This window comes from Anabrus simplex, chromosome 3 (assembly GCF_040414725.1).
Source record: "Anabrus simplex isolate iqAnaSimp1 chromosome 3, ASM4041472v1, whole genome shotgun sequence".
Taxonomy (NCBI): domain Eukaryota; kingdom Metazoa; phylum Arthropoda; class Insecta; order Orthoptera; family Tettigoniidae; genus Anabrus; species Anabrus simplex.
The window spans coordinates 413,173,642-413,198,726 of NC_090267.1; the positions used below are offsets into that span (position 1 = coordinate 413,173,642).

At 37.6% G+C, this 25,085-nt stretch overlaps 1 protein-coding gene across 1 annotated transcript in view; it reads left to right on the top strand.

Moving 5' to 3' along the window:
* LOC136866831 (ATP-binding cassette sub-family C member 4) overlaps positions 1 to 25,085 on the top strand; it is a 288,334-nt gene that overhangs the window by 75,104 nt on the left and 188,145 nt on the right. Inside the window, exons 8-9 of the mRNA XM_068226858.1 lie at positions 2,431 to 2,631; positions 21,149 to 21,435. Coding sequence (XP_068082959.1) covers positions 2,431 to 2,631; positions 21,149 to 21,435 — 488 coding nt within the window. The remainder of the gene's footprint in view (positions 1 to 2,430; positions 2,632 to 21,148; positions 21,436 to 25,085) is intronic.

Genomic DNA, 25,085 nt, shown 5'->3' on the forward strand with positions numbered 1-25,085 from the left:
ATAAGGCAAATTATACATTTAAAAAAAAAAGTACAGGAGTTGTGTTAAAATTACATTAAAATAGTCTACGATGGAATGAAGTTAGAATATGCAGGTGGAAGACTGGTTGAAATGTGGGTTCTGATAGCAAGGAACATCCATTATAAGACCATTTTAATGTGATTTTAACACAACTCCTGTACTATCAACATCAATGGAACTTCAAAACAGTATTTTAGTGTGTCACAGCATAAAACAGTGTATTGTACAATATGGCATTTTACCAAAGCATTATCCAATACACATTCACTCAGTGTTTTAATGTGACTTGAACACAACTCACATACTATTATTAATCAAGTTGAATTTAAAATGTTTTTAGTATGTTTAAATAATCAACAGTATAGTATACAGTACTGCATTTTACTAAGTCATTGTTAAACAGATAGTCACCTAGTGTTTTTAAGACCATAGAGGAGTTATAATTTCCCACTTCAATATGTAGAACAGCATCATTTTATATTATACATTATTCAGTCCTATAATTTATATAGCTGGAGATGTCCCATGGGGGAATGAAACCTGTACTGCAATTTTAATATGCTTTTGTTAACTTAGTGATCTAATGCATCACAAATTGTATTGAAAAGGTGGTTTAATACATCTCTTGATAAGTAAAGATGCATCAGCAGTTACAGAGATGACCTCAGCTAAGTACTCTGGTTCATCTTCCAAATAACCCAGGAGAAAGATATGTTTATCGATGACTGCAAAGGATGGGTTATTATCTATGGACAACTGGATGTGCCTCCAAAATATAGACCATTTTCAACATCACCCATGAGCGGAAGCTTCATCGTGTGCATCAAATGTTATAGCGCAGATGTTACTGTCACGTTTGATGCCCTAACATTCGATCCAGCGACTGACTTAGACACTTTTTTTTTACACCGATGATGCGTAAAATTGCCTGTTCAGCTATGTCCGTGTACTCCTTGCTCTTACACTGAAATCAGCTTTGTACTTGTTATCTGACAGGAGTAAGTGAATTTCCTCATTAAAGGGAGATGAGTTGGTTTAAAACATCTTCCAGCCTCAGCTTGTTGTATTCATAATCCGTGGTCGGACCAAATTCCCCACCATTAATTGTGGAACTGAATCTTGTTATATTTTATTTTATGGTCTTATATTTCCTTCTGAGATTTCCTTATTTCCTTATCTGGTTATCCTCTGACATACTGAATGATTGGTTATATAACTGTAATTCTTTAGTCTTGAGAACCAATAATGGTAGAATCATACGTAAACAATGTTGCTTGGTGAACAAAGGTGATGTTGTATCTGATTGTCTCATTAATTTCCTATGCATGGTGCAGCAAACATCTTGGAGACAGTGTAAACAACTTCTGCTCATATAGGTTATTGCGCCAGTGTACCATTATTCTCCATAAGGTAGCTTGAGTGGTTTCCATAGATGTTAATACATCACACATTCATTGCTTGTATTTGTGCTCATAGAGACTGCATGCATCTTCTAATGAATAGTATTATTGTACATGTATGGTGTAGTATGGAAACATGCATATATATCTCAATGACCCAAGTAAAATCCATAAAACTCAATATTTTCTACAGTAGATGGTATTACATCCCTTAATGATTTCTTGTGGCTTAGCTGACTATACAGGAGTGATGAGCAAGTCCAATAGCATCCTTCAGCACATGGTATGGCTGGTCGTCTTCATTGCAGATCCTCATAGTGTTCACGATTGTGAATATTCCATAACTCCCAGGGCTTCTCAGCTCATGTACACTGTTAGCACTTATCGTTCTTGAAACTTAGTTTATTATTTCTCCTCTTCCTTTCTGGGTTTTGGCACAATAAAATCTTACATACACCATAAATAAAACATTGTGTCATAGTCAGTCATATTGATTCAATGACAACGTACAAGGCAAAGAAGAAAGAAAAAACATATACATAGAATTCACTGCAAAGAGGAAAGGGAAAACATATAGAGAATTTGCTGCAGAGAGAAAACATCTACACATCACTATCTTCATCAGTTCTCCACAATCTGGACTTCCTCCCTGCAGCCCGGACCTGGCACCCTAGTTTTTCCATCTCTTTGGACTGTTGAAGAAGCTGATACAGATGGTCAGCATGCCCTCATGGCAAGGCTTCAGAGACTGGATCCAGATTTCTTCCATGTTGGGATTGATGCCTTGGTGTACCAATGGAACAAATGCTTGGACAAGAATGGTGACTATGTTGAATAGTATTGTGTATCAGTGTCCTACTACTGTAAATCCTTATATCTGCCTGTAAAAAACATTTTCTCAGTTGCAGCTCTTGTTACATTATTTTTTGAAGCACCTTTGTAGATTCTGACCACTGAAATTGTACCGGTATACATTTTGTTTACTTCCTTTTTCATTCTTTCTAACTAGGAATTCTTGATGAAAGATGACGCAAGCATTACAACAATACAGATATTTGAGAACAAGTCAGAAAGTTTTTCTGTGGGCAAAATTACCATGAAAAATTGTTGTGCCAGTTGGAGTAATAAAACATATACCCTGGAAGATATCACTTTGAATGTCCAAACAGGTAGATTATGCTCCATCATTGGATCTGTGGCCTCTGGAAAAGTAAGTGAAGCAATATAATAGACATTGTAGTAATTAGTATCACTGGAGGATATTTGTCCATCTGCACTGTGTATTATTCATTTTAACATATTTGTTACCGATATTGTTGTTGTCATTTTAGGGTCTATGGAAAATCTAATTAGTTTCCCCCATGAATGTATTTGATTAACCTTTGTATGTGTAGTACTGTCTCTGTTAGATAACTTGAACTGTACTGCTGAAATTCAGTTCTGTTTGTAACAACACGTATAGCTCAGTGGTTTGCTATCAACTGTCAGGGAGCATTCTTTTCAGAGAGTTATTTAAAATAGCTTTGTATGAAGTTTAAAGTAGTAGTTCCTCTTAAAAACCAGAAAAGTTATATCTTACCTGATCAGAAACTACAACCACTAGGATAAATCACTTTTAAATAAATATATCTCTCTGGATTCGCACAGGCACAATTCAGTTTTTTATCATACAACAAAAATACATGCTTATTTTATCTCTAGAAGCAAAAAAGTATTGAAGTAAGAATAATAAACCACAAGATGGATTCTTTTTACTAGAGCTAAGAATGTTGCCAGTGTAATTCACCGTTCCATCAAAAGGATATCTTGCAGAGGTTTGGGAAGGTATTTTCTTGTCATTTCTTCCTTACAGAACTTCACAACTTTCATGATGATACCTCTTGCTATGCAATGTATAACAACATTGTTTTACCTGTGTAGAGGTGTTCTCTAGAGTTGCTATATTAAAACTGTCAAAATCTGGGACATGTCATTTTTTTTTTTTAATGTGAAAAACTTGTGAAATTGTCACTGAAAGGTATAATGTATCCTGTAGATAATTTAAATTTCCAAACATTAAGGTTGATAATGTTTTGTCTTTAAAAATTTCCTAATATGATGATTATGATGATGCCAGGAAATATGTTTTGTTGGCCAGAATAAATATATTCACCACTATGGTTACTGATATAGGAGTACTTTGGTGGAACATTCAGCTAATTCATAACAGTTGCTGTGAGGTTTAGAGAGTCCAAAACGTTTGTAAGATTTTTAGGTGTGAAATCAGACTGAAGAGCTAATTTATGTTTGTTAGACTTCAAACTGATGTGCAATTCAACTATGAGAAACAAAGAGCACTGAAATTACACTCCAAACAAACAACTGTGTCATGTTTTGTAGTTATATTACATCTTTATTACCCCACCATAGTTACAAATCATCAGTATAAGGAAATAAAGAAAATAGTACATGGCTAGACTAACTGCCTTACTACAAAATCTATAACTAATTTAATCTAAATCTTCTATACCTAAATTACACTCTATTAATCTACTCTGTAGCACCCCACACATGCGCGGATCTCCACCACCACATGTAAAATGCTACCTTAACTACAATCTACACTATTTATTTATTTATTTATTTATTTGTGTCTTTATTAAGTGGTGAAGTTAGGGCTCTTGGCCCTCTCTTACACTTAACCACATACATTTTTTTATTTTTACAGTATTAATCTAAAGTATCATTGTAATCAATTAGTGTTATTGAGATATGTATGTCAGATAAGGAATTACAATAATACAATTAATTAAGGTTACTACTGATGAAAAATTATAGGATAAATAGAGAGTGGATAATAACAAAAAAAGTATATGAACTTAGAACCTAAAGAATATATCTACAACTAGCTTAAAGAAAATCTTATTCAAATATAAGGCTAAAATAAATTAACTAGTATGTTACGATCTGAGTGAACTAAAATCAATGTTACTATGTAGTCTATTTCTATGAACAGTCTATAGCCTTAAATGAGAGTAATAAGAACGTAAATGGGATAGCCTAAGAACTTAAAACTAGTACGTCATTTTTGGTTTCATTCACACATCATTCACTCTTACATTCATTCGAGTCAACTGTATGTACTCTGGAGGAATTTACGGTAGGCTGTTTTAAATGTCCTAGACGAGCAAGACTTTTTAATATCATCCGGGATCTTATTCCATAACCTCGTAGCGGAGACCAGAAATGAATGGCTGTAGGTATTCGTTCGATGCGGTGCTATTTCAAGTAGTGATCCAGAACGTCATAACTAGGTATTCTACTGCCTAAAAACTAATTTAAAAGAACTGGCTGGTCGTGGTATCCCCCTGGTAAGAAAAACTGCCCGTCCAGCCTGTGACACCACTCCCAGCCACACCTCGTGTGTCAGATGCCTGTCCCCACCGATAACTAGCTTACAGTGTGTTTTCCTCCCATTTTTTGCGTGGCAGATCACATGAGGCGGAAGCCAATTCATCATGTGACCCATCATGTTCTTATCTACTGTCCAGCCTGTTGTATATGAGTCGCCTTTCTTTCACATTGCCAGAACCCATCCTTGCTTCTCCTGTTTCCCCATGTACGGACATGCTTAATCTTTTTAACCTTGGGGTGGGTCAATCCCACCCCACCCTTTCACCTCTTATACCTCCCGCTCCCCATCCCGTATCTTCCAGTCTGCTCTTTCTCACTTACATCATACACTTCTTCTACCTTATTTACATTTTGTCCTCTACAATTCACACACTAATTGTTCATTTTCTTAAACTATGCCATAAATTTAATATTTACATTTTTTACATTTTGCTCTCTCAGCCTCCCTTCTCCTTTCTACTTTCTACTTTTACAAAGTCTTTCACATCCCCCTGCTCAAAATATTACTGCTAGACACTTAATCTATTTCATTACCAATATTACAAATCTTTTCTTATAATATCTACCTTGTTTAAATATAATACTCATTCTACTGACTATCATCTTGCTCAGTGTGTATCACCATTCCTCTTGGCAAGATACTCTACCTCCTTATCAAAGTCTTGCTTAATCCATCTTCCTAGTCGACTACTCTAAATACACATCCAACATTCCTCGTCCTCTCTCCACAGTTCACAACACCAACCTTACAAACATACCAATAGTTTCCTTACTTCTCTACTAATTTACACCATCTTCATACAGTTCTTCCATCTTATTTATGTCTCATACTCTACAATCCACTCACTAATTGCACATTTCCTTAAACAGCACCATAAACTTAATATTTATACAACCTCTTTACAGTTACTCTCTCAACTTTCTTTCTCCTATCTAATTCCTCTTTATAACAAGGTTTTCCATCCTCACCCCTATCTAGATATTACCTACTCGTCTCTTAATACATTCTTTTACCAATATATACAAATCTCTTCTTATTGTATCTACATTATATATAACACATTTGTCTAAATCTTACTACCTCTTCTCTGAAGACTTCATTTTCATTCACAACACTGACCTTACAAACATACCAATAGTTTCCTTACTTCTCTACCAATTTACACTGTCTTCATACAGTTCTTCCACCTTGTTTACATCTTATACTCTATAATCCACTCACTAATTGCACATTTCCTTAAAATTAATATTTATACAACCTCTTTACTGTTACTCTCTCAGCCTTCTTTCTCCTACCTAATTCCTCTTTATTATAAGGTTTTCCATCCTCAGCCCTATCTAGATATTACCTACTTGTCTCTTAATACATTCTTTTACAATATATACAAATCTCTTCTTACTGTATCTACATTATATATAATATAATATAATATAATATAATATAATATAATATAATATAATATAACACATTCATTTAAATCTTACTACCTCTTTCTCTGAAGATTTCATTTTCATATTCAACTCTCCATTTTGCCTATCTTCTATCTTCCTCGCATATACCCCTGCTTCTCTCACCTCCTCTCCCCTTTTCTAAACATAACTTCAGCCCTCCCTTCTCCTTCTTTCCTTCCTTTTACCTCTATCTTGTCCCTCTCCTCGTTTTATTGCCCCATTTTCGCTCTCACCATTCTACCTGTTATTCCCTCAATTTCTTTAAAAATCTGCCTCTAACCGCATTTAAATATTATGATATATTTCTTCCCCTCTCCCACTCTCTACAAAACCATCCTGTCATCCTATAACTCTTTTCTACTTTTTCTATCTCTTTCTTATTCAGCACTTTCTTTTTAATCTCCTCTAAGGCTCTGCATTGGTTAAATATATGCAGGTCTCACCCTCCCCACACAAAATACATCTATCTATATTTTCTCATCCTACCCAACCCCTGTTTTTCAGAACTCCCATTATCCACCAATATAAACCTTTTTTTTTATCCTTTCTGCCCTCAAATTCAGTTTTCAGCTTCATTGTTTCCACCAATTTGTTTAATACTGATAGCGAGTCTCTCTCCCTACATTCCATTATTAAACTCTGTCTTTCTATATCTAATACTCTCCCCTTTACCCTTTTCCATGCCCATTCTTTCCTCTCCCCCATCTCGCATACCCTAACTCCCCTAACCCTAAATTTTGTTTACACTTTTTACGCTTATTCACCCAGTATCCTTCATTCTCCATACTTTTCTGGAACCTATACACTTCTTAATTCCCTTCCCCTCCCTTCCCTTCTTCTAATCTTATCCAATACTTCATCACCCTCTTAGCTATTGTAATTTCCTTTGATTCTTTACACACTAATCTAGCTCCCACATTTGCAGTACAGTCTGGAACACCCATCATAATCTTACTAAATTTCACCACCACTTGGTTTAGTTCCTTCCTACCCTTCTCCAGTCCCCATACTTCTACCCCAAATAACATTTTGCCTTTTACCAGTAATTGGAACACCATTTTCTGAATTTTGTACTTTATACCCAGGAATTTATTTTCTAAAACCCCCACTGCTGCAAGTGCTCCCCTTCCCTTTAATTTGGCCCTCCTACTTTGATCTTTCCATGATCTGTTATTACTAATTATTACACCTAAAAAAAAAAACCAAACCCCATGGCACTACAGCCCTTGAAGGGCCTTGGCCTACCAAGCGACCGCTGCTCAGCCCGAAGGCCTGCAGATTACGAGGTGTCGTGTGGTCAGCACGGTGAATCCTCTCGGCCGTTATTCTTGGCTTTCTAGACAATTATTACACCTAAATACTCAATTTTTTCCAGGCCTGATTTCTTCCTGCTCTACCATCCAGACTTTCTTTTCTTTCCTGGCTCTCCTTTTCCTACATACCATTATCTGCATCTTCCTTACATTTACTCTAAGTGACCATCTTCTAGTATATTCAACAACCTCATCTAACTCTCTTCGCAACCCACTTGCTGTTAGTGCCAAGATCAATAGATCATCCGCATATAGCAGGCTTGGTACCTCCCGCTTCCCTATCCAAGGACATTGCCACCTGTGTCCTCCATGTCTCTCTAAATTATTATTTATAAACAATAAAAGTAATATCGGTGACAGCTTACAACCTTGTCTCACTCCCCTCATCGATTCGATACACTTACTCAACTCTCCCTCCTGTAATTTATTCATCACCAGTACTTCTATTGCCGCCCTCATTTTCTTCGACAGCCCTATCTCCTTAATCTAGTAAATAGGGCCTCCCAACTCACTGCATCAAAGGCTTTTTCTAAATCAATCACTGCTACATATAATCTCATACTTGCTATCCTCACATACTTCATAATCAAAGTATCCAAAATTCACACATTATCCACCATGTTCCTCTCTTTCCTAACCCCATCCTGTTACTCTGAAATCCTCCTACACTGCTCTGCCCAATTTTTAATCCTATTGGCTAAGATCCCTGAATACACCTTCGACAACGAGTCAAGGAGTGTTATCCCTCTATAATTATTAGGATCACTTTTAACCCCTTTATTCTTATAAGTTGGACATAATACCCCTTTTCTCCACTCACTAGGAAATTTTGCCGTTTCCAACATCCTGTTAAAAAATTTAACCATCACCTTCAATATCGGTTCATTTGCCCCCACTTCCTTCCTTCCTGCCATACCCTGTTCGTAATACCATTCACATCACCTGCTGCATTTGTTCTTGCCTTACTTAACACACTAATTGCTTCCTGGCTTGTTATCTCCTCATCTAGTATCTGTATTCCTACTTCTTGTTCTCTTCCAATATATGTCTTACCCATTTTCCCATGCCAGTTCTCTCCCCCTCCTGAAAGACCTCTAAAATATCCTACCCACTTATTTTCCCTTATATTTGTTTCCTTTCCCATTGGTCTCAATCTGTTTATCTTATTTATAGATTCCTAAATCCTCTCAAATCTCTTCTCTTTGCTATATCCATTTATTCTTTCTGCTTCTGCCTCCTTCCAGCCTTTCTTTTGTTCTCATTCAGTAACTGCTTGTAATCTCTTCTTAATTCACAATATTCCTCCCTCTTTTCTTGTTTCCCTCCCTTCTGAAACTCCACTAGAGCTGTCATTAAAACCTCTTGTTTACTTCTACAGTCTTCATCAAACAACCCCATGACTCTGTTATTATTTCTCCCTTCTTTTATCTTCACTTTCTTTCCCACCCTCCACACTGGGAGTTCTATTAATTTTAGAACCTTATCCATGTCATTTCCTTCCAACGCCCTTTCAATTTCTACTCTTAAAATATCTTCCCTCTCTTTTAGCTCAAATCTAATTTTTTTCTTTCGTAGTATCATTCCAGATATACTTCCATCCCTCCTTCTTATACCTCTCCCTTTTACCTACCCCTCTCCTCTCTTCATCATCCTCACCTCTTAGTTTTATCTTAATGGGCATGTGTTCTGTTGCTCCACATTCTGCCACCTCAAAACTTATCATTCTCCTTAACGCTGTCTCCATGCTTACTCCTATATCTACTACACTCCCTCCATTCGATGTGATGTACGTCATTTCCCCCTTACTATCTCCCTTCATCCATCTGTTCAAATTATATAAATTTTCTATAGCACATAACTCTAACAACCTTATTCCATAACTCTTTATACCTTTGTCTTTACTCCTTCTTCTGTACCCTCTTCATTCGGTATCCTCTCCCCCATAATCTGGTACTCTATTGCGCACTCTTGCATTCCAATCCTCCATTAAAATCATTCCATCTTCCACATACAGCCCCTTAATTGTGTTTATTTCTTCAATCAGTTCTCAAAGAAATTTTTATTCACATAAACTGAATCCTTAGGATGATTATATAATAGAGTCAGAAAAATTGCCTCCTTTGTGTCACTTCCCATTTTAATTCTAAACCACACCACCCCCTCTACCTCACTCTGTGTCCTCTCTACCCTCCCTGCTATCTCATTTTTTATTAACCCTCCAAGTGGCAAACACCTGATATCAGGCGTTTTATGCGCTTGCCCAGTGGCAACGCCTGATATCAGGCGTTTTGACATGCTCTTTATTTCATATCGGTAATCGAATGATTATTTATCGAAATGTGCTAATTATGAATCAATCGAAGGAGAAAAGTCCGGTCATAACCATGAAATAGTTTGTATAATAGCATGTTGCAGTAACCTAGTGTAAATCATAGCCAAAGTAGCATCAAAATCCCGCTGTCTTGTGCTAGTTGCTACATACTCAGCGGCCGGCCACACATAATATGTGAGACATATTATGTCTCAGCTGAGCCAGCTATATTTAATCGCCAGTTTTCCTTCTGATATCTTCTTCTGAAGTGTTGATATCTACTCATGTCAGCAATACTAAATCATTTCCTCACAGGAACAGTGAATAAATCTTCAAAGGGATGTCTCAGATTGTTTTAGGTACAAAACTTGAACCTAGGCAAACTGTTTACTTTACGCGAGGTGACATTCTACTGGTTGCTTACAAAGAAAAAAAACACGGAAACCAGTTTATTGTCTAACAACTGGATGTCACGCTGAGGACAATGTTGTAAGGAGTCGAAAGGGAAATGAAGGGTTGAAACCACTACTGATTCATAAGTACAATATCTTCATGGGAGGTGTGGATAATAAAGATAAGTGCATTTACCATGCCACTTGTTCCAGATCGACCAGAAGGTAATGGAAGCAAATTTTCTCAAATCTTCTAGATATGACATTATTTGATGCATACATCCTGTACACATAAAACACTGATAGGCCTTTAACAAGATGATACTTCATTGTCAGTATAGTTAGGGGTTTTCTAAATGAACAGTTCACAATTCCAGTTGTGAGGCCAACAGCTCATGCAGGAGGCCCTCCTCATGCTCTCGAAACATTGCCACAGAATAACAATCGCCTATGTGTTGCGTGCTTGCAAGAAAAGAAGTCTACATTATGGTGTCCAGGATGTAATGGTGGTATTCACCAGGGGTGTTATCATAAACGAGTGCACTTCTGGAGGCCTGAATATCGTGGAGTTAAAAGAAAGACCCACCTAAGTGACTCTGAGTGAAATGTACAAGTGGTAGCATACAATTGTTGTGTACATTGTTGTACATTTTTTCCAGCTAAGAACAGTATTATAAACTATATACCGGTACGCAACTCTTTACTATGAACTGGTGCTCCTGTTGTATATGTCATTTTTTAAAATTTACCTAAATATAAACATATTATATATAGCAAAACTTTTGCATAAACAAATAATATAAACAAATTCAACATTCTTTTTGTCTTATACATTTTGGGTGATAAATAACAGCTTTAGTATCATCATCAACATATTCCTTGTACTTTTGAAGATAAAAGGGTGTGCTGTTTATGTATGTATAACATGTCAGCAATTTTTAACACAATTTGTACTAAGAGTCTGCAACACCGGTAAAATATCGCTGCCACTACAGGATAAATGACCGCCACTTCGAGGGTTAAAACTGCTATCCCACCTGGATTTCTTCCCATCCTCCCCATTTTTTTTGTTCTTATCAAGTTGACTACTCTATACCCGTCCCATTCAATTTCTACCCCTTTCCCTCACCAAGTCTCTACTAAGGCAATTATCTCAAACTCCTTTATGAACTTCCCCATCAACCCCTCAATATTCCACAACCCTATCATCATATCTAGTTATTTATTCCTTCTCCCTCCCCCTCTCTGTTTCTGTATTTCTCCTCTTCTACACCTACTTCTTGTCACTCTTCCTTGCAAGCCTTCCCCATCTCTCTCCTCTTCATTTTCTTTCTTCTTTTCCTTCTCCTTTCTATTCTCCGTACCTGAGCATTTTTTCCCTCCGCATAAATATTTCAAACTTATTGATCTTCCCTAACTTAGTGCCTGTCTCCTCTCCATTTTACTTTCTGTATTCCCTGTACTCAGTGAGGTTGAATCATTACCCTGTCTCCTATTGTCGTCCTTCACCCCTTCCACTTCACTCTGCGCCACTCGTGACATATGTCTTTCTTCACTCACCTCTGCACTGTCCTGGCTCACCAAGGTCTCTGCATTCCCAACCATCTGTTTGCTGACACTACTATTCAGCAGTTCTCCAATTCCCGATCTTGGTGTGCTGTGAACTTCGCTCACTTCCGTCATTCCTACTTCTCCTTGTACCCTTCGTCACTTCTCCCTCTGCCATCAGGGTCACCTTCTGCTGATGTTGATGTTCTTCATCTAACTTCCTTAGCCGGCCACCACCCATATACGTGACCATCTGCCGTCCCCAACCACCAGCTGCTGCCCTCTAATATATGCTTTAAGGCCTTGCCTTTTTGCCTCCCTTAAATGCCTGCTCAAGATTCTGTTCTCCTTGATGGCTTCCCTGCTCATCTCCCTTCTTATCCAGACTTTCTCGCCTTTAAATTACTCACATTCCTTAACACAATGTCCGCCATCAATGTAGATAATAATTTCACTCTGATGGGACTCCTTCCCTTAACTTTTCCCACATGGTGCATATCGTCTATATCAACTTCGCTAAAGTTGATCATCATCCTATTCTGAACCACTTCCACCACTTTATACACTAGTTCAACTTTAGTCTCTTTTTCCCCTTCTTGCACACCATGTATGAATGTATTTTTCCTCACACTTTCTTACTCACCCCTCTCTACTAATCACTTTGTCTCTCTCTCAAGTCTTGCTCCAAACTCCTTAGCTTCTTCTTCAATAGATCCAGCTCATCTTTATTAGACCCTTCCTCCTCCATTATCTTCTTTAATACTCAACTTTAGGTCCTTGAACTCTTTAGATAACTCTCAAAATATTTCTCTTATTTACTCCACCTGACATGCCTCTCTTATCGCTTCGAACTCTTCCCATCCAATGGAACCCACTGGACCTGGACCAGGATTTACTTCCACTCCTCCTATTATCAACAGCACAGCCACCACCAGCGGCCACCACCATTATAGCAGCTAACATCCCCCTTTTTTCACTATTTACCTTCACTCTTCTCTCCTTTCTACATTCCATTCCACAATGCCAGCTCCCAATCGCTATCCTGTATTGTGCCAACATGTTTCCCATTGCTCTGCACTCAACTCATCACATCCACACTCCTTGCTGACTCAAAGACGACTGGTGTCATGTTTTCCTTAGGTACCTTCTTGTACTGAAATTCATTTTACTGTTCATCATTGAATTCATATATTTCATTGGAGGCCACTGTAAAAGTCAAAACAAATAAAATATTTTTTAAAATCTATATTTTACTCAACGCAACACAAAATTGAACATCTCAATACTTACACAATGGCCAAACCGCTGTTAACTGGTGCTGTTTATTTGGTTTTATTGGTTTTATGTCCTACCAAGTACAATGTGGTGCTGGAATTTTGTCCCACTGGAGCTATTTTACGTGCCAGTAAGTCTACCAACATGAGACTGACTAATTTGAGCACCTTCAAATACCACTGGACTGAGCTGGGATTGAACCTGCCAACTTGAGCTCAGAAAGCCAGTGCTGTACCGTTTGAGCTACTCAGCCCAGACAGTTTGTTGTAGAGTTCAACTGAATTCAAAATTAAATAACATCTTACCGGCATTTGCAATGAGCCAGTGGACTTCATTATGAAATACCTCTGAGTCTTTCATTGTTTCAACCCACAGTAATACATACACCAGACATGTTCATAAATGCATGGTCATTTTAATGTATCATTGCATGAAGAAAAGCCTGGCATTTATTTTCAATTTTGATCAAATATGGGAGATTTATACAGTCTGATTCAGCAGCCCCTTCCAATATCGTTTGCTGCAGCCCAACTAACATGTACATGGTTATAGGGGTGTTATTGCCCTGCAGGTGTACTGTAGGGTACTAATGTTCATTGAGAACATTTTGCACACGATTCTGAACCTAGCAAAATGTTATATAATCCGTTCACAGAATACGACGCCTTGAAATCATGTAGCAACGTCCTTTTACCATGTAACTATGTTAATGTGTCGTGCCTTGTGACCAGGTGTAACGAAGAGGGGAATCAATGCATAAAACTAGGTAACAGTGCAGTAATTAATGTCATGAACACCAAACTCGATGGTGTATATGCTATGTTCTCGTCGTACTACCAGCATATTTCCTGCAGTGTAGTGTAGCAGATGTGGTTAAGTGTTTGCCTAGCAATCGACAGAATGTGCCAGGGTGGTTCAAATCATGCATCGCTCAAATATTTTTGCATCGGTATGATGTTTGAATACATAAACACAGACCCATGTTTCCACATCAAAACAGTAGAAAGACGCTGTTATTCATCTTGTGCCCTGTGCATACTCCACTGGTTAGAGCCTGAATGTACTGTAATCTCTGCTGTCATTTGGCATGTTTTCCCCAGAGGAAAATGTTGACATGCTCCTCATTTATGGGGAAGAAGGACAAAACACATGCGAGGCACCACGTCTGTACCAGGAATGGTATCCCGACAGGAGGCACCTGGCTGCTACAACATTCTGCCATGTTGAAAGATGCCTAAGGATAACAGGCGATATTTCCAACCAGCCACCAGTCTGCGATAGGCCCATTACATCTGGTGAAACAGAAGAGGCCGTTCTGGAGGCAGCTCATAATAATCCACATATCAGTACAAGGACGATTGCATGACAGGTGAACACCAACCAGCCATCGGTCTGGCGAATACTGCATGAACATAAATTTCACCCATACTATCTTGAGCTACACCAAGAGCTTCATGGGCAGGATTTCGAAGCTCGAATGGAGTCTGTCAGTGGTTATTAAGCAGGCTGGACAATGATGCAGCATTCGTATTGCATATCTTGTTCTTGAAAGAATCACGATTCCACAATAATGGGAATGTCAATCGCCACAATATGCACTATTGAAGTCTGAACAATCCTCACTGGGTGCGACAGGCAGCCCATCAAGTATGATGGGGAGTGAAAGTTTGGTGTGGAATCTTGGGAGATTGCCTGATTGGACCTTGTTTCTTTGAGGGCCATTGGAGAGGTCCATGCTACCTGCACTTTCTGTGTCAGGAACTCCCACTGCTGCTGGAGGATATGCCCTTGCACGATCATTTGATGATGTGGTTGCAACAGGATGGAACTCTACCACATTTGACTTTGCCCGGTTATAACCATCTGAACGAGGAACTGCCAGGGAAATGGATAGGACGAAGAGGCCCTGTTTCTTGGCCCACCAGATCACCAGATTTAACGCCATTAGACTACTACTTGTGGCGACATTTGAAGAATGTTGTTTACATTCAAGCGCTGGAAAACCTGACCAGCTCTGGCAGCTCATCACGGACGCCTGCCGAGCAATTACATCTGGAATGCTTCAGCACACAAGACGATCTATTGGACACCGGGCTCGAATGTGCGTAAACCAAAAGGATCATCAAATCGAGCATTTGCTCTGATAAAACATTGTCGGGGTAGTTGTGTTCCTATTATTTCCGCTCTGTATGTGTCCGGCCTGCTAACTAATCGGCTCTTCTTAGGGTCACAAACACATTCATTCATGCAAATTGTGTGTGAAAATGGGTATTGAACTTACATTGCATGTGGTACATATTAAAAAGATATTTCAAAAATTTGTAATCATCGCACCGGACTCGAACCTCCCAGCTGACATGCAGGCCTGCTCCACCACGCCTTTACCCACTAGACTATGGTTCTGTACGGCACACTGGACAGCTTATAACAAGTATTAGGATTACTGTGGTCACAATATCAATTTATTGTTTTGCCAGCTTGACAGGTTCATATGATCTAGAAGCTACACGCATGTCTTCCAGTGTTTGATACAAGTATAACATTACAGCATCCTATCACGGTGAAGCAGTAAATACCAAGATATCTGATTGTGTTGTCTGAGCACACCGGCAGGGCAGATGTTTTAAGGACGGGATGAATATTGTAGGTTGCATAAAAACTACATTGGAAGGGGTGGCTGAATCATGCTGTATATCCAAAAAACCACTTATGTTCATTTGATATAAACATAGATTATTTATGCTCACTTAGGAAAAAGTAAGGTGTACCTCCATCCAAAAGTTTTCATTAAAGAGAGTACACTTGCAGAGCATGCGAACAGCATCTTACTGCTGCCCTCTTCTTGTTTCTCCTCCTTGCAATGATGTTAAAGTTATCTGATGTAGAAAGCTCAATTATTTGCTATATGGGAATGAAATAGCATTCTAAAGTAGTGTATATCCTAGCACTAGAGTGTTATACATTTGCTGCGTTTATTAGGGTGTCCCTTGTTTTTCAAAATTTTAATTTTGCAATGCATAGGTTATTGTTTTATTCATTTGGGCCTAAAACACCTGAAAACATTTTTTTCCTTATTTGGAACAGTGCAACCCGTGCCGACTCGTGCGCAAACATGCCCATACAAGGTGCATCGCAAGAGTGGCGCGCTCTCATTGTTATTGTAAATTAGTTTTCGCTTATCGGGTAGCTAGCACGGATTGTTTTATATTTCGAAGATGTCAGTGGAACTAAAGAGCAATAAAAAAAGTATTTTCTTGGTTGGTAAAGTAAATCACCAAATAACAGGCGCAAAATTACCATCTAATCATCAAGTTCTCGCAGTTCTATTTTTCTTTCAACATACGTGAGGTTAAGTAGACTGTTAGTGAAAGCGCAAATCTTGTCATTCGGGAGTGCAATATATTCTGGGAAAAGGCTAGAATACCTACCAGAGCTGTGCCAAATTGTGTTAATAAGTTAGTGGATCTTTATCAGTTCTGACGAGAACTGTAAAAAAAATACCAAAAAGATTCAGGGTTTACATAGGCGCCGCAAGGAGAACTTTCAACTTGAATTAGATAATTTATTCGATATAGCACATGCTGATACTCTTGAAAGAATAAAAATCAAAGAAGAGAGCTCATTGGAATCTACAACTTTACAGATGAAGACGTAGAAGAACAATCTACAAGTTCTGAAGAAAGCCTGGAAGAATCTCTGCCATCCACATCTCAATCTGTAAGTTCTTTAGCTATGTCGACAAGAAGAGGAAGAAAAGATTTTATCACATCTAAATTAGTTGCAAATATAGACAGATGTCAGCTAAGCATCAGAGATTCTGTTTATATAATTCAGTCTGTAGTAGAAGCACTTGGTCTTAGTTCTGACAATTACCCGATCAACAAATCTTCTATTCAACGCATTCAAACACAAATGAGAAAAGATAGAGCGGGATCCATTAAATCCGATTTTCAGAATAACGTGCCTGAAGTATTTACTGTTCATTGGGATGGAAAATTGTTACCTGCTCTGGACGTAAGAAGTTCTAAAGAAGAACGCCTACCAATTATTATTTCACATGATGAGAAACAACTTCTTGCTGTGCTGAAGTTAGACAACTCTTCCGGCAAAGAGCAAGCGAAAGCAGTATCAAATGCCCTTCATGACTGGAACCTGGATGATAAGGTACAAATAATGTGCTGTGATACAAGAGCATCTAATAAAGGATGCTTGAACGGAGCTTGTGTGCTTTTAGAGCAAAAAGTAGAAAGAGAGTTGCTACTCTTTCCTTGCCGCCATCATAAACAAACTGGTGCTCAAAAGTGTGTTTGAATCAAAGATCCAACAAATCACTAGCACTCCTGATATTCCATTGTTCAAAAAGTTTAGAGACAACCAGAAGAATATTAATCCTAGCACCATCAAACCATGCACTGATTTTGTTCAACAACATCTCTGTGAGGCAAATATTACTGAATTGGTGATGTTTTTTAACAATGAGCTGGCAAAATCGACTGTATGAGATGATTATCGCGAGCTCATTGAGCTCACTATTGTTTTTCTGGGTGGAGACATTAAAAATAAAATAAAACTCAGACCTCCTGGTGCAATGCATCAAACATGATGGATGGCAAGAGCTATTTACTCCTTAAAAATGTGTTTACTGTAGTCCCAGTTTAAAATGAGCACTAAGGACAAACAAGCTTTACAAGATGTTTGTTTATTCATTTTGGTAGTTTATGTGAAGCCCTGGCTTGGATGTAGGTTGGAGATAAAAGCGCTGTATCAAGATTTTTGTTTTCTAAAGACCTTAAAATATTACAAGAAAGTTGACAAGTTGATTTCCAATGCGGCTTTAAACAAGTTCAGCGAACACTTGTGGTACTTGTCAGAGGAAATAGCCATCCTTTCATTTTTGATGATGAAGTTGATGAGCAGACCAAAGGGAACATTGTAGAAAACTTACAAAAAGAAAGCTTTACTGAGTCTGGAAAGAGATATGTTCCATCGAAAGAAGAGATGTCTGGCTCTCTATATGGTACGTTTTAGACTAATAGTGTTTAATCTGGTATTTAATTTAGAACTTATTTGTTTTATTTATAGGCACTACAAGTTTTTTTATCTTGTTTCAGAGAAATCTTTGAGTGATTTTGTTTCTGTCAAGAGTAAAGATTTATTTTCACGACAAACTTGACAGTGGTTTCCTTCAAGAAATTGTATCTTCATGGAAAGACAACATGGCGTTTGTGGAAGCTAAAAAGGTGGTTTCTACCTTAAAAGCAGTTAATGACACAGCTGAAAGAGATGTTAAACTAATGACAGACTTTCATGGTTTGATTACTGCAGATGAAGAACAGAAGCAGTTCTTATTACATTGTGTGAAAAAACATAGAAAAATTTATCCCGACTGTAAAAAAGAGACTTTGAAGAGGAAATATCCAAAATGAATAACTATAAAAATTGTATCTGTTTTGTTACTTACAAGAAGAGCATTATATACATTTCTGTTTTCATTTATATTTCTCTAACATAATCGTTTTGAGTGATCATCTACAACTACATTTAAGAGACACTTTAAGCAGTTATTTCCTCAAACTTTTAGGCCCCGTCGGCACGGGTTAAAATTAATGTAGGAAGTCGAAATTCTGTACTTGGGTAACTAATAGATTAATAAACACAATAATGGGGTATGCATTTCAATAAATGAAAAAAAAAAATTATCTTTTAAGGGACACCCTAGTGTTTATATTATGATGACCTATGACTCACTTTACTTCAGTTTTGTAACTACTCTATATGTTCAAAAGTATTCTGATGACCCATGACTCACTTTACTTCAATTTTGTAACAACTCTATATGTTCAAAAGTATTCTGAACATCCATCTGTACATGTAAACTAGAACCTTGATGTCACGATAATAACTACTGCTGCTATGAAATATGGCTGAGAGCTCAACATTGTTCAGTGCTACAAAATACCTGCAGAAGAATGGAGCAAGGTAGCTTCAAATGTGCAATAATGGTTGCCACATCATTAAGCAATCTGTCAGGACTATTTCCACCCTTATCAAGTTGCCCAAGTCGATTGTCAGGGTTATGATTGATTGGTAAGTGGAAAAGGGAAGACACCATTGCTTGATAAGTCATCTGTGTTGACCAAGAGGAGCCCTTATGCATTGTAGAAGGAGAAAACAGGAAAATTGCATGACACATCAGGAGACTCAAGGATGTATCCAACATGTTCTGAGATGATTCCCTAAACTCAGTAACTGTCAGAGACAATGTGAATCTGGCCATTGGAAGTCTTTTAACTGCCTGCGATGACAAGTTCCTAGTCTTTTAGGTTTTGCAAAAATGCCACTTTAAGTGTGCTCCAGGCTAGAAATCAGCTTGAGGCATTAAAAAAACCCTCATTGTAAGTGAGTGGACCATAAGAAAAAGACTTCTGGAAGCTACCCAGCACTGGTGTGCAGCGTACTCCTCAGAACCGATCAGCGCAATAAGAATTTGTGCATCAGTACTGGAAATGGACTGTGGACCGGTGATCAAGGGTACTCTTCGCAGATCAGTTGTGATATTGTCTCTGGTTACATGATGGGGGGGGAGATGAAATTAAATGAAATGGCGTATGGCTTTTAGTGCCGGGAGTGTCCGAGGACTGTTCGGCTCACCAGGTGCAGATCTTTCGATTTGACTCCCTTAGGCGACCGGTGCATCAAGATGAGGATGAAATGATGATGAAGACGACACATACACCCAGCCCCCGTGCCAGAGAAATTAACCAATGATGGTTAAAATTCCCGACCCTGCCGGGAATCGAACCCGGGAACCCTGTGACCAAAGGCCAGCACGCTAAGCATTTAGCCATGGAGATGGACATGGAGGGGGGAGATAATGCTGAAGGACTGGGAAACAATATTCACTCTTCAACATCTTCAAGAGTACTCTGTTTTGAGGTGGCTCTGCTATAGTTTGAGGTGGTAACAGCTTTGAGTCATAAACAGAGTTTGATATAGATGCTCTGATTGCACTGCAGACCAGTACTCTGAGGAGGTGTTAATAGCACATGCCATCCCCTTTGCTCCACCTGTCAGCAAAAACTTCAGACTGATACACAACAATCTATGCTCTCATGCTGCTTGTTGTGTGTAGGTATTTCTTTGTACTGAGCAAGTTGGACACAGGGTCAAGTTGGGTCACATAGCTGTGAGCTTCCATTTGGGAGACAGGGGATTTGAACCATACTGTTGTCAGCACTGAAAATGGTTTTCTATGGTTACCCATTTTCACACCAGACAAATGCATTAGTAGACAAATAAGTTTGAGTGGCGTTTATAAAAGTAGGAAAGATCACAATATGAAGATAAAGTTGGAATTCAAGAGGACAAACTGGGGCAAATATTCATTTATAGGAAGGGCAGTTAGGGATTGGAATAACTTACCAAGGGAGATGTTCAATAAATTTCCAATTTCTTTGAAATCATTTAGGAAAAGGCTAGGAAAACAAAAGATAGGGAATCTGCCACCTGGGCGACTGCCCTAAATGCAGATCAGTATTGATTGATTGATTGATATATTGTCAAAAGAACTTAATACTGAACTTTGACAATTAGAATAATGAGCACTGGGCATGTCCAATGTAATGTGTTGTTTAATTAATAGAATAGAAGGTTTCTTGTAAATAAATACATCACTTAAAAAATTAATTGAAATGATCAACTTTTTTTGCCAGCCTGAATTCTGTACATCATTTTTAGCTGTAGGTTTTCCTTTCCATTCCATTATTCCACATTCCTGAACATTATCAACTGTAGTGGGTTTAAGCCTGGCAAAATTCATTTAAAAAGGTAGTATTGAGGTATTGTATAAATATGGGACTTAAGAGAATCTGTTCTCTAATGGTATTCTTCTAAATGCATAATATTATACACATCAAAACATTATTTTTTAATTTTTCTGGCAATAAAAGTCTGAACTGAGTTATACCACAACCACTGTATGATTTTTAAGCCTTTTACCACTCCTACTTTCCAATTTTGACACTGGTTGTTTTGTGAATACAGAGTTCATTGCTTCATGTACTTCTCGGTGAACTACCTCTTACATCTGGAACTCTATCTAAGAGAGGGAGTATGTCATATTCATCTCAGGAGGCTTGGATATTTGTGGGTACAGTGCGGCAGAACATCCTCTTTGGTCAGAGATATGATCCTGTCAGATATCGTGAAGTAGTGCGAGTGTGTGCCCTGGAGAGGGACTTTAAGATGTTTCCATATGGAGACAAAACTCTGATTGGTGAAAGGGGAATCACTCTTAGTGGTGGACAAAGAGCAAGGATTAACTTAGCCAGGTAAGCTACAATTGTAAGAAAACAGAGATTATATATTTTACAATTAGAATAATTTATTGTAACAAGTTAGAAAGTTAAAAATTAATTCTTCTCTATAAATAATTGATTCATGTATTTATTTCCTTTCCTTCTGTAACCATTGTTGATAACAATAAATCAGATCAGGAACACCTACAAGACCTGCTTTTTCCCTCCTGAAAGTGTAAGGAGTTTTAACCATAACAAAATTAATCAAATTACCTCTTTTGAACCTGTACAGTAAACACACCTTATGTATAGAATATTCTTGTTTACTTACTATATTTATTATTATTATTATTATTATTATTATTATTATTTGCCCCTATATAAAGGTTACCACAAGGTAAAAATATATGAAAACAACATTAAAACTATGTGAAATGGTTATGGAGTTCAAGCTAGTGAGCATGTATTGTGATGATAGAGATGTCCTAAAATCATGTCTGGCTGATGCTAATCCTGTCTCAAAAACTGCACAAAAAAATTGGGTATTGTACCTTGAACATCAATCAGGAGATCATGGAGGGAAATATTGTCCATGTGTTACTTTGTTTTATAGCAAGGCACGGTTGGGTGGTAAATTGATCTCTTTTCAGCATCTACTTCTTCTGGTTGGCCAATGTGAGATGAGAATGTACACAGCTGGAAGTGAAGTAAGGGTGCCATCAAATTGTTAGAGTTAAACTGTAGAAGTGTTGTAAAAAAAAAAAAAGAATAGAATAGAGTAAACAGATATAGTAAAACATTGTTAAGATGTTTTTGCAGGGGACAAGGAAAAATAACGTGTTAAGTGAGAAAACATATTACTGAATACAGGAATAAAAACTATCCAACAGGGATATGGAAACACTAGATACCATTTTTTCCAATATGATGACATTTTACATTGTGTATCTGCAGTACAGTGAAAACTATGTCTACCATTACCATGTCTAAAGATGAGGGGAGAATATTAAAAGGTGTGAAAAACATGAAAGAACAAATATGAACACCTTTTCTGCTGGGATTATAAAATAACAGTGCACTGAAAAGTGTAAAAGAACACCGGACAACAAATATGGAAACATTTGCATGGGTGGCCATGAAAATATCAAGTATTATTGCAGATCCCACTCTTTCTAAAACAAATGGTAGTAGCAGCCTTTTATTTCAGACAGTGGGTTATTAAACATTATTTTCTGGTCACACTCTTAGACAATGAATAGGAGATTACATTCGACCTTGAACATCTGCGACTGCGACTGTGGCTGCCATTTTGAATCCAACAGAACTTCAATTTAAACAACTCGAATGATTGAGTCAAAACTTTAAAGTGCGAGTTCCAACATTCACGTTACCTCTGCACGCTTAAAAATGTGGATGCCAGTCCACTTTCTGATGGATTTTAATTTTGTCTTCATTAGTAAAGAATTTCACGACTTTTTCTGAATCCATAACTAGGCTATCACAAGACAAATATTCACCATGCTAGTCAACTTCACACGATTATCTTCCTAATCCAGATGTAGGCTACCAGGCGACAAATATTCGCTCCCCTACACTGTACCATTCAACACAAAATAAATTTCTAATTTCTGAATGGAAAGAAAAATACAAGCACAAACAACCTCACTGTGTTATTCAAAAATCTTGCTGCTAACTGACAAGCAAAACTGAACATTCCTAAGGCTAACGACTTGCTCCCCGAAGGTGCAACTTATCCTGTGAAGTTCAGGAATTCAAGGCCTTTTTCTGTTATCACGCAACTATGGTGAGGGCTCTTTCTTACCCAAGTTGGAAATTATGTTCCTTTCACAAGGGATGACTAGTAACATTTACAGGGCTAGGGAAAATGTGATCATACTAAGCGGTAATAACAAAAATCTCTGACGCTATAAGTGAGGTATTTTTATATAGATTTAATATGATGGGAATCAGGACATTAAATTTATGACATGCTAAGCGGGAAAACGTGTTAATGAGAAATGCACTAATGAAGTTTCACAGTATATATATTTACCACATATTATAACAGGTGTTGAATCATGGTTGAGAAGTGATATTATGGATGCAGAAATTTTCTCACAGAACTGGAGTGTTTATTGTAGAGAGGTTAGGAGTAGTAGAAGGGGAAGTATTCATTCTGGTGAAAGAGGAATTTGTAAACTATGAAATCATGAGAAACATGAATTTCTAGTTGTGAGGCTCATACCTAAAGATAAAAGACAACTTGACGTTTTTGGGGTGTACAGACCTGGAAAGGGTGGGGCTGATGCTGATGCATAATTACAGTATTCGATAGGTCATATGTGTTGACTGAGAAAGAAACCACATGACACACCAGAGGATAGAAGGAAGTGTCCAGCATGTTATGAGATATTTTCCTAAACTCAGTATTTGTCAAAGACAAAGTGAATCTGGCCTTTGAAAGTCTTTAAACTGCCTGGGATGACAGGCTCCTAGCCTTTCAGGTTTTGCAAAAATGCTACTTTAGTGTGCTCCAGGATAGAAATAATCTTGAGGCAGAAAGAAACCTCACTGTAATCAGCTAACTGGGAAACAACTCAGAAAGGAATATTATTATAGCAGGTGATTTTACTTTAGCAAATATTAGCTGGGAGGGTAATGTAAATGACAGAAAGCATGATCAACAAAAGGTGAATAAGATAATCTGGGAAGAACAACTCAATCAGAAAGTGATGGAACCAAATAGACGGGACAATATTTTAGATGTGGTGCTGATAAAACCAAATGAGATCTATCACAGAAAATGAACTGATAGAGTGATAGCTGGTATAAGTAATCATGAAACTGTTTGTAATGCTTAAAATGTGATAGAATGGGAAGTTGGGCAAGTAGGATTATATGGCAGTACCATATGGTTTGTAAGAGAGTCATGGGGAATTAAAAATGTTATTATGTTCAATGGAAAGTAGTAAGTAAATATATAAACAGCCTATGGGATGGGTTTAAAGTGATGAGGAGTGTGAAAACAAGTATGTACCATTAAATATGGTAAGGAATGGTAAAACAACCCTGTATTATAACAGAGAAATATATTAAGGAGGAGATGCAGATTGGAAAGATATGTATTTAGGAATGATTGTGGAAGTAAAGAGAAATTGAAGGAACTTACCAGGAAATTAAATTTAGCAAAAAAAACTTTACAGTTATTAAAGTATAAAATGACGGCAAACATAATTGGCAGTCATACGAATTTTAGGGAGAAATGCATGGATTTGCATAGGTACTTTAAGGCAGAAGCAAGTTCTAGGAAGGACATTCCAGGAGTCATTAATAGACAAGGTGAATGTATATGTGAGTAACTACATAAGGCAGAAGTATTCAGTCAGCAGTATGTTAAGATCGTTGAGTATAAGGCTAATGTCCAGGTTGAGGAGGTGACTAACAGTGATGAAGTACTGAAATTTACCTACATATAATAAAAATATTTACAAATAGATACAAAGACTGACATCCAGAAAACCAGCTGGGATTGAAATGATTTCTGGGAGTTGTAACTTCTTCTACCACTACTATTACTTTCCTTCACACAATATTCTTTAACTTTGTTGAGCACCAGTTGCTGCAATAAGCAAAAAAAAAAAAAAAAATTTGTAGAGAATGCTTCTTATCTAAATTATTCCCAA